Source organism: Rhipicephalus microplus, chromosome 4 (assembly GCF_043290135.1).
Source record: "Rhipicephalus microplus isolate Deutch F79 chromosome 4, USDA_Rmic, whole genome shotgun sequence".
NCBI classification, from domain to species: Eukaryota; Metazoa; Arthropoda; class Arachnida; order Ixodida; family Ixodidae; genus Rhipicephalus; species Rhipicephalus microplus.
In genome coordinates this window covers 74,332,553-74,343,230 of record NC_134703.1, presented here as the reverse complement: position 1 = coordinate 74,343,230, position 10,678 = coordinate 74,332,553, and the positions used below count along the sequence as shown (strand labels likewise).

General features: G+C 47.0%; 1 protein-coding gene across 1 annotated transcript; it reads right to left on the bottom strand.

Annotated features, from left to right (window-relative positions):
• Window positions 1-3,266: 3,266 nt before the first annotated feature.
• Window positions 3,267-9,749, bottom strand: LOC142814373 (uncharacterized). The gene is made up of 4 exons (XM_075893101.1): window positions 9,417-9,749; window positions 7,203-7,616; window positions 6,546-6,722; window positions 3,267-3,651 (listed from the first exon to the last, which is right to left on the bottom strand). Exons 1-4 carry the CDS (start codon window positions 9,711-9,713, stop codon window positions 3,472-3,474), a joined length of 1,068 nt encoding a protein of 355 aa, XP_075749216.1. The 5' UTR covers window positions 9,714-9,749; the 3' UTR covers window positions 3,267-3,471.
• Between the last annotated feature and the right edge of the window lie 929 nt (window positions 9,750-10,678).

Here is a 10,678-nt window from a genome sequence, read left to right as displayed (position 1 = left end):
GGGGATCGGCCAAGATTTGATTATGCAATTTTATTGATTGATATGTGAAGTTTAACGTCCCAAAATCACCATTTAATTATGAGAGACGGCGTAGAGGAGGGCTCCCGAAATTTCGATTGCCTGTGGTTCTTTAACGGGCTTGATTGTGTAATTTAGCTAGGCATTTTCCGTATGTAATATCTGTACCAAATTATCAGAACCGGTTCTTCTTCCTTTTGGAGCCTCTACAGTGGGGTACAGTCGCAGGGATGTTTTATTTGCCGTTCAGGAATACATAACTGCGACTAAACAATTCTCCTGCTAAATTGTATGTACAGTACATATTTTCAAACTTGTAATCAGCAGTTCAAATCATAATTGACTAACTATAGTGCTACTATGAATGAAGCAATCCGTAAAGTACTGGGAAAAGTCACCTTGTACTCGGTCCATCCCCTCCATTGGGCATGCGACATGTCCAGAGAAAAACAACAACTGCTGGAAGTAATCCAGATACCCGTTTTGTCGCTCTAATGAATAAATAAATATGCTAGCTAAATAGCGGACTGTGGTGCAGCCGTCGTGCGCTTCAGTTTGTTTTCTAGCTTCCGAGAAAGAATAGCGAATGTCTAAATAAATGTATTTTCAGAGTGAAGCCGCGCTTGGGTTCTTCGTAAGGAAACCAGAAAATGCTGATGGGCTTTACAAGGCCGGGGTCCTATATATGAAGTTCAGTAACAAAGAAAGTTGGGCGAATTGGCAATAGTTCAAGTTTACTTATGAAGCAGCACACGGAGACAAGCACAAAAGGATCGAAAGAGACATCGCTGCACTCGCAACTAGATTATTTTGCAGAAAAACAAAAAAAAAACAAAAACATGGTTAATATACAACATCCGCTAAACTGGACGGTGCGTGAATACAATGCTTTCAGAGCACAAGAGATCATGACAAAGCAATGCCTATTATCACATTAGCCTCTCTTTGTACCTTCCTCAGGACACGTCTATGCCAACAGTGGTCAAATTAATTGATCAGTAGTTGACCAGATGAGGTTTGCGAAGATCTGGCCAGTAGAGCAAATGGAAATATACGGGGACGAGATAGGGGTGTTCTCGTAATGAAAGTGGCGGGTTGCAATAAGGAAGAACGTGCACAGTTTTTCCGTGGCTGATCACTTCCTGTCCCTTTCTCCGAAGAAAAGCAAGCTTCGCAAATCACGCAAAAGTGAAGATGAAGTGATGACATGGTTATCACAATGACATGCCTTCGGTTCGCTGCTTTCCTAGGATTAAGTTGGGCAATAAACCGTTCTTGGAATCAAGGGGTCCTCAACCAAGAGCCTGCATATGACCCTAACCCTGCACTTTAAACAATGGTGGATGATTATGGGGAGGAAGGGCTGTGTCCCGCCCCTTTAATAGAACATTTTTCCGGGAAGGTGTAGTCAGCGCATGCGCATCAGCGTCGATGAGGCACACGCCATGATTTCTGCTGGCCAAAATGCGATGACAAGAGTGGACTAATCCGCATGTGGAACAAGTCCCAAACTTGCAAATGTTTCCATAGTGGTTGTAATGTACTCAAAGAAAGGCGCAAGTGCAGGCCTCCGATATTCCGGCACGCGGTGAGCTATTTTGGAGGCCGAAAGCTACCAGCTTCTATTTCGGACCACTAGAGGTGCTTCTCGGACCAGAAAAAAGCCCCCCCCCCCGTCCCTTCCCTCACCTCATTCATCCATTGAGATAATCTTTATTGAAGGCACCGACACAAAACGTTTTTTTTTTATTTTTCTTGCTTTCATATGTTGACGGGTGCCTAAAACTCACAATACAGCAGATCGCTTACAACGATGTAATACATATAATTAATTATAGACTGTTCATTACCAACCAGTGTCAGTTTCGGTTCGGTAGACCTCCTAAAACGAAAAAGCCGCCAAGGCATTATTGCCGTCTAGCGTGGGAAGCGTCATGCAGAACTCTAACGCACTTCCGCACAGGGGCGGTGCTTTCGTATACGAGTAAGGGGGGTGGGGGTTTGCCCCTCCAAGAGCAAACATAGTCAATACTCAACGTGTATGTTCCCAACCTCCGCGCCTTCCTGGAGGAACACACTTGTCTAGGTAAAAGCTGCCGAACCCCCGTCTACAACCCCAAGTACCACGATAGCTTTAGCGCGAGAACAGAACGACGACAAAAAGACAAGGACACGAGTGCTAGGTTATGTTAGATTTATGTTAGCGCTTGTGTCCTTCTTGTCTCTTTGTCGTCGTTCTGTTCTCGCGCTATAACTATTGTGATGTCATACCAATTAGCCCGAACTGCCACACTCCCAATGTAACACAGCACTATTTGGTGTTACACTCCACTGCATAGCGCAATGATGTTGCGGCAAAACCCCCAACATTTTTCAGCGCTCTTTCAGATTAGTTTTATGCTTCGCCGCTTAGCATATTGACGTAGCGGCAAACCTAGTTTCTAAATTCTGCTACGGTGTGGGTGCGGGGGTGGCTTCTGTTAATGCACTTTCGAACATGCTTTTTAAGTAAACAGTTAACATTTGGTTAAGCTTCAGCGTAGGGAACTTAAGGCGTTGTCATACATTCGCTCCATAGGGCTTGTGGTGATTCCGTGAAAGTGCCCGAATTTACAAATTTGTCCAAAATATTGGCCACCATGTCATCCTTATTGCTGACGTCTGTTCGCCTATCCCATCTGATACCACAGTTTTCTCGCAACATCCTGCCATTCCCTACTTAGCTTTTGTCGCGCTGCTTGTTTATAGCAATCAGAGGTTATAATAATGAAATTTTCGTGGCACTTGAGTGTTGTTATAAGCGGGATCAGCTATGTATACATACGAAATATTAAAAATGACCGATGCTCCTTAATGCGAAACTTGAGCGCAGCCTTTACACGTATTTCCTCTTGGTGATATATTTGGGTGAAAAATGTGAGAGAGCTCAAGCCTTGAAGATCAACTACGGGCTATCCAGCAAGCCCGTGATGTGGCGAGGAGACAGGGTCTGTCGTCCTCCTCGAGGGGTGGCGTGAGGAGGACCAGAGGCCACTAGTGTTCCGGTATTCGCAATGATGTTATTTATCCCCACAGATACCCCTGCGAATAGTTACAGCAGCTGTATTTTTGTTTTGTTGAAAAAAAAAACACACGCACGCACGCACACACACGTAGGAACGCACATTTTATCAAAAATATGTTAAATAAGATTTAAAAACTGTTTTATAAAAAGCAATTTGTTATATATGGGTGTGATGTATGTGCAGGTTCGACTGTATATACTATAAAGCAGAAAGAAGGCTTGTAAGTGATCTAAGTACTTTTGACCCATTGAAATGTTGAGCGCATTGGCACTATGAGTACGCGCAATAGCAATGCATCACACGTTTAATATCGCGGGGTAATGCCTCAAAAATAGTAGGTGACGGAACCCAATATCCGTATGTTGTCACGAACGTAGCTTTCGTTGTATCAGAGGGAGTCTTTTTTGAGAGTCGTGGCGGTGGGGAAGAAGTCCCACGATGATCCGGTGCGTTCGACCATGAGCGAGGGCCGGCACGAGTGGCGGTAGAAGTAGAGCGCCAGGGCAGCCAGGGACAGCACCACCGCCAAAGTGGACACCGCCAGAATGCCAACAATAGCCGCTTTGCCCTGCGCACCGAGAGAACACGTGTAAGCCAATACCAGTCACAATGCGTACAACATAATGTGCCGAAATCACGATATATTCACGGGACACGCCGTTATATAGAGCCTAATTAGATTAAAAGAACGGTTAATAAGAAAATAAAACGCGGTTTAATCACCGATTTGAATGGTACTGAAAGATAGCGTGCAACAGTGATTCGATAATGAAAAAATGGATTCCTCTGGGAACTTTATCTGCTCTTTTCTCACTCGACGTAGAGCCGTCCTCCGCGTAGGAGACCTAGTGTCGGAAGAAGTGGAGCTCGGGCAGCGGGGCACTCCTCAGGGATCCGTCCTCTCGCCCACACTTTTCAACCTCGTGATGATGGGGCTTTCCGAACGACTTTCGAAAATAGACGGGCTAAATCACACTATCTATGTGGATGATGTAACCATATGGTGCTCCACAGGGTCGGATGGCTTCATTGAGTCCGCCCTGCAAGAGGCTATCGACACCGCCGAGTCTTACCTCGACCACACCGGTCTCAGGTGCTCCCCCGCGAAGTCGGAGCTGTTGATATATTTGCCCAAACGCCGGGGTGCCAAGCCCAAAGGGTGGAAACCTCCGGCGGAACGCAATATCACCCTCCACACCACAGATGGTCGTACTGTACCAAGGGTAGACACCATCAAGGTCCTCGGCATGATCATCGAGTCCCGCGGAACCAACACCCAAACAGTACACAAGCTCAGGACTAAGACTGGGAATGTCATACGACTCGTACATAGAGTAGCCAACAGGCACCATGAACTCAAAGAAGACAACCTGCTGCGTCTCGTACACGTGTTTGTTTTGTGCCATTTAACCTACGTTGCCGCTATACACAAATGGCTACGTGCTGAGCGCGATCAACTCAATGCGCTTATTCGCAAGGTGGTCAAAGGAGCCTTTGGCCTTTCTATCACCACTCCAACGTACAAACTCCTCGAGCTTGGCGTACATAACACGCTAGAAGAGATCGCCGAAGCTCAGGAACGCGTGCAATTGACCCGACTCACTACCACCAAGGCGGGCCGCCATATTCTGAACGAGCTCGGCTTCTTCTCCTCGAGGGCCAGAGACCCCCCAGAGTTGACTCTAATTCCCCGTGAAATCCGCGACCTTATCACGATCACTCCCATACCACGAAATGTACACCCCGAATACAACAGAGGCAGGCGCCTTGCACAGGCGACCGCCATTCTTAAGCGCATAGATATGGAAGCGGACAACGTCTCGTTTGTGGACGCCGCTGCCTATCGCAACAACCGAGACTTCGCCGTGGTCGAGGTATCATCCGCGCAGCAAACTCTTAACTCTGCCACAATCCTCACCCGAAACCCCGAAGTAGCGGAGCAAGTAGCTATATATCTATAGCTATGCTCGACAGCAAACGGGAATTCATCTACAGCGACTCCAGGCCAGCCATCAAAGCCTGCGAACGCGGAGTCATCTCCGACCAGGCGTTACGTATCTTGCGCAATGCGGACCCTAGTGCCCTGAAGCACCATACTGTCATTTGGTTCCCCGCCCATCTCGGCCAGGTGCCCGGTGCCCTATCCAACCTCAACGAGATCGCCCATAATGCAGCGCGCGCACTTACCGACCGCACTGCCACAGGGCAACCTTATCTTGCTGGATTAGATACCAATCGGGATGCACCAATTACGTACAATGAAATTACAAAGCACTTTTACCTGGAACGCCGCATTTTTCAACCACCACATCCGTAACTTAACCGACCGAAGGCATTAACCCTACGACTATTAGAGACACACACGTACCCAAACCTTGCCACGCTTCACATTTATTATCCCGATGCATACCCCAGCGACACATGTCCATCATGTGGACACACAGCGACACTTGCACACATGCTCTGAGAGTGTAGAACAACTCCTGCCGACTCTACGTCAGGCAAGTGGGAGAGGTCCCTCAGGAGCTCACTTCTCGCCGACCAGCAATGGGCCATCCGGCAGGACCACGAAGCGGCCGCCAGGTACTTCCTGTCGGTCCCTACGTGGGAGACGCCCGCTACGCGCTAAGTGCGTTCTGCAGGACTGAAATAAAGTTTTTTCATTCCATTCCATTCCTCTGGGAATGTGGCTTCTCGTATTGATCATAAGGATTGAACGGATGTTCACGGTTTACACACTGCAAGTGCCTGGGCTAGCTTTACTATATGTAACCTCCTTATTTAGAGACGCTCCTTGAATTTGACTTGCCAGCGCCTTCAATGCAGCACAAGCGCCTTTCGGGCCCGCTGCCTTGAAGACGATGGCAAGTCAAGTTAAAGTCAAGGAGCGTTTCTGAACATGAGGTAAGGAAATAGTACGCAACGTTGTTACGCCGATAAGCGCGGGAGGTAAGGAAATAGTACGCAACGTTGTTACGCCGATAAGCGCGGATGACTGCGTCTGCTTGCATTACTGTCCGAGCAGAACGCAAACTGAAGGTTGGACAAAGGGAAGGCTTAGCTACCCCATCCCAGATGACCAGGGTTTGGGTCTATAGGCTTTCCACCCACGCATTTGCGAAGCCTCTGTTTTATGGTCGGCTTCCTACCTACAGCACTTGTGACAACAATTAGCTGCACAACCTGCTGTTACAAAGCAGTGATACGGTGCCTACTCACAATAATTGATTGAGAACATTACGGAAGTCAATTTATTCACCGTCAGACCAGCCATGTTATACAAGCGCGCCATTTATTTTACTTGGAAGTACAGGGTGAGCTATGGACAGGTGCTGGTTATTGTTGCAGGACAAGACAAGCTCCACACAAGGAAAAGACCAAAACAGTCCTTATAGCTTTACAGTTCGAAAAAAAAAGTAAAATACTGTCGTTTTCTGTCTTACGGAACGATAAATCACGCACCTGGCTTTCGGAGAGCAGCCGTTTCTGGCAACTGCCTCCCCAGCTGTAGAAGCCCTCGGCGCACTTGCAGAGGTTGTCCGTGCAGGCACTTCCCTCCGGGCACAGCCGGAACGCGTCGCAGATGCCGTTCAGGGAGGCATTCTGGCTGCACGTGCGTTCGCGTAGCTCGAATGAATCCTGCAATGAAAAACTCGTCCCCTGCTTTTTCAGTTCTTTCAATATGCGATAATGAAACGTATGACAGTGTATACCCTTCATCTCGTGCTTATATGTCTTTCATTCACGAGAAAATATGACTGTAAGGACAGAGTGAGCCATACCAAGGGTGGTATAAATGAAGAGGCGAATAACAGTATCAGTAACGCGACGTCCCAAACGTCGCCATGGTTGGAATCTTCTAAGCATTATTTGGTTTGGTTTGGTTTGGTTTGCTTTTATTCAAGGCAAAATTGAACAAGATCTATCTGCTCTGATCAGAGCTCTATCTGAGATCTGAGCTCTATCTACTAAGCTTTATGTTGGTGGTGCAAGTGATCTCGCTAGCGTATCACACGAACTCGTGCGCTCACAGCTTCACTATCCGATTGTTTTCACAACAGATAACTTAGCGACTTTTTTTTAGAGGATAATAGATCAGTCAGGAATCAGTCAGAACACCTGGCAGGTGCAGTGGTTGTGGTAGCAGCGCTGGTTGCGCTCGTCGCACTGCTCGTCGACGAGGCACGCATCGCCCAGCTTCTTGCGGAGCAGGCAGGCTTGCAGCTCGTCGTAGCGCACCGCCTCGTACGGGTCGCACAGGCACAGACCTTCCCCGAGAGGTCGCTTGTTGCACAGGACGCCTTCGCCCACGCACTCCCTGGCGGCGACGCGCGCCGAAGACGGGTCAGGAGACGGGCACTGGTCGCCGAAGTCGCTGTGCAGTCGCTCGACGCCGGCCCGAACGGTGGCGGACAGACGGAAGGCGGCGGGAATGTGGCGCAGGAGTTGGATGCGGCATGTGACGCTGGTGCGCTGACCAGGCGAAAGTAGGGACCCGTTCAGGCCGGCGATGCTCACGTGTAGGTCGATGCCCTGATTGTGAGTGAGAATATATATATATTGTGAGCATTATTTATGCGTCCCATCTTTTCATCTGTACATACTCATCATCACCAGTCAAGTTTAGGTTGTGGGGCACATACTCGAGTCAATAAAGGAGAGTCCTGAGTGTACTCGACGCCATCTTACAAGTGGTGGAGGTGCTGGGTATATGCCTCCATATGTGTGTGTATATATATATATATATATATATATATATATATATATATATATATATATATATATATATATATATAGAGAGAGAGAGAGAGAGAGAGAGAGAGAGAGAGAAAGAAAGAAAGAAGGAGGAAGCACTACTTTAGAAGCCAACAATACAATTGCACACAATTGTATTGTTGGCTATCGTGACAACTGCATTGCCCGCGGTCAGGACAAAAGGAGGTAATTTACCTCCTGACGAGGTCCTGCTCGCGCTGGGCGTAACAGTGGTAGTGCTAAATAAACATTCACAATACAAAAAAAACTTTGCATGTATAATCGAAAAAATTAAATTATTACACGAAATATATATATTAATTCACAACAGCAGCCATCAGCTTGACAACAAAACTCTGCACCAGAAGACGCCTAGAACAACAAGGGGTGCTATATTTGACAAACTATTTTAATACCAGTTAGTACTATTTTAGCTCGACTAACGTGGAACCTGGGGAAGGGCGAAGGATGCTGTGTTCGCCACTTTTTGCAACAGAAAAAAAATCTTTATTCTTTGCTGCTTTAATCGCCACTGGTCCGCTAACACACCACCACTTAGTTGATATGTTTCAAGAATGTTTGTTTCAGGTAGATGACATTATCGTAGAGATTCACGTTTGTGTATCGATAGTTTTAGAGCGGAAACTTCAGCGTCTAGGTAAATTTTGGCGGGAATACTGACACAACCGCTAAGCCAATCATAATATTAGCATGCCAGAGCACTGAACTAGTTGGTATGTTGTAGGCCCGTGTACTCAGATTTGGGTGCACGTTAAAGAACCACAGGTGGTCGAAATTTCCGGAGCCCTCTACTATGGCGTCTCTCATAATCATATGGTAATTTTGTGACGTTAAACCCCACAAATCTAATCTAAACTAGTTGGTACGTATTCATTTTAAAAGAGACAAGTCGTGCAAACACAAACGCAGGAAAATAGTCAGGACACCGCAAACGCTTACATGTACAACTGAAGAAGCGCACAACGGCGGAAAAGAAAGAAGGTACAAAAATGTATCTGCGCATGTCCATGCAATAGGCGAACCTATCAACCTGGTGGACTCGCACTGGTCTACGTGAAATACAACGGTCAATGCATTTTATTTCATCTTGTGTGTTAAGAAAAAGTGGGTAACGGTTTATAGTACCATGGGCACTCTACCGTGGGAAAGCACAAAGCCGTCCTGTGGGCCTCACACTTCATGAGGCCCTGTTGACAAAACTTGCGCCGTGAACGAGTTTACGACGAGTGGTCAGCACTTCGTAGGATAGCCGAGAAGCACATGTAATCTAGATGGAGCTTCCGCAAGTTAATCGATGGTTGGCTTACGCAAGCGGGACTGCTATTATCGATACGCCATGCCCCCATCATCCGACGCGTTTCTGCAGTCCTACGCTGGTCGGAAAGGCACAGTTTTGTACCGTTTAGTTGCAGCGACTCTCTCTCCATATTATGTCAATGTATAGGGCTGACACCCCTCCCATGCACACGATATATGGGCATGCGAATGGAGATACGCTACAGTAGGGTTAGCATGAGCATCGCTTAGTGGGCAGGGAGAGCTGTGTGTGGTGCTCACCGTGAAATAAATGGGGACGCGGAGAGGTTCGCCCGTGAACGCCTCATCGAGTGGTTTTCCGTCGAGGGACCAGGAGAAACTGACGTCTGCGCTGGTGACCGCGATGCAGGTGAAGTTCGACAGGGAGTCGTTCGTGAGCGCGCCCTGCGACGCTTTCAGCGAGTAGAAAGGCGTCGATTGGGCCTTCCTCGAGATAGCGTCGTCCAGCTCACCGGACAAGGCGGCCTGCGGCCGCGACGACATCCAGGCAAGCAGTAGAAAGCCACGCCTGCGTTCCCGAATCCAAAAGAGGAACATGACAAGAACAGCGGCAACAAGAGAAAAAAAAGGGAGAAAAAATATGGCAAGAAGGCGAGTTCTTGGATCTGTTTACTATTTCAAAAGTAACAAAAGGGCGTTGCTACTCCTACTTCCTAATAAACGCAAGAACTAATGAAAGAAATTTTGGTTAGGTCTCCCCAAGTGTTGGGAGTCCCTATATATTTCATTTGTATTTGCTGAGACGTAACATGAAAAAAAATAACAAATAAAGGAAGTTTGTACCTGACAGGTTGTAGAACTCTGTACACTCTCTCAAGTGCCTTGTGTTAACGATAGTTATAGCGCGAGAACAAAACGACGACACACAAACAAGAAGGACACGAAAGACACGAGCGCTAACTTCCAACTTCGTGTCCTTCTTTTCTCTGTGTCGTCGTTTTGTTCTCGCGTTATCGTCATGCCATACCAACTAGCCCAAGCTGCCACACTCCTTGCGTTAAGTTTTTGGCGCCACTAAACATGGCTTACCAGATATAACAGCCCGAAATTGCACATTTCTGATTTTTTAATTATTATGGGCTTTCTTGTTCGTACGAGCAGCCTTCAACCAAGACTTGGTGCTGTCATACCGTATAGCCGAGGTCGTGGGTTCGGATACCAGTAGCGGAAAAGGGTGAATTTTCTTCCATTATCGGTTCCTTGCAATTTAGGTAAAAGTAAACACACTTAAAAAGATAAAAAATAAAACAAGATGAGTACACCCTATGCTTCATCTGGTATAGTTTCATTAGATATGTATTTGTTATATAGTCATTAAGAATATGTATTGGTTATATAGTCATTAAGAAGAAAATGGTGCAAGCTAGAGCATGCTTGCCTAGCAACACTGCACGGTCTACTATATAAGGAGCGAAATCCTTACCGCTATTTAAGAACGAAAGCGAAACGTAATTCAACGTTATTCTTGAGCAGAACAATGACAGTGCACTCACCACTTGCGC

Excerpts from the sequence above, each read along its gene's own strand:
- LOC142814373 (XM_075893101.1), bottom strand. The coding sequence starts at position 9,713 with ATGTTCCTCTTTTGGATTCGGGAACGCAGGCGTGGCTTTCTACTGCTT. Across the intron at positions 7,617-9,416 it reads GCGTCCCCATTTATTTCACG|GGCATCGACCTACACGTGAG; the intron begins GTGAGCACCACA and ends ACTCACAATCAG. Across the intron at positions 6,723-7,202 it reads ACAACCACTGCACCTGCCAG|GATTCATTCGAGCTACGCGA; the intron begins GTGTTCTGACTG and ends TTTTCATTGCAG.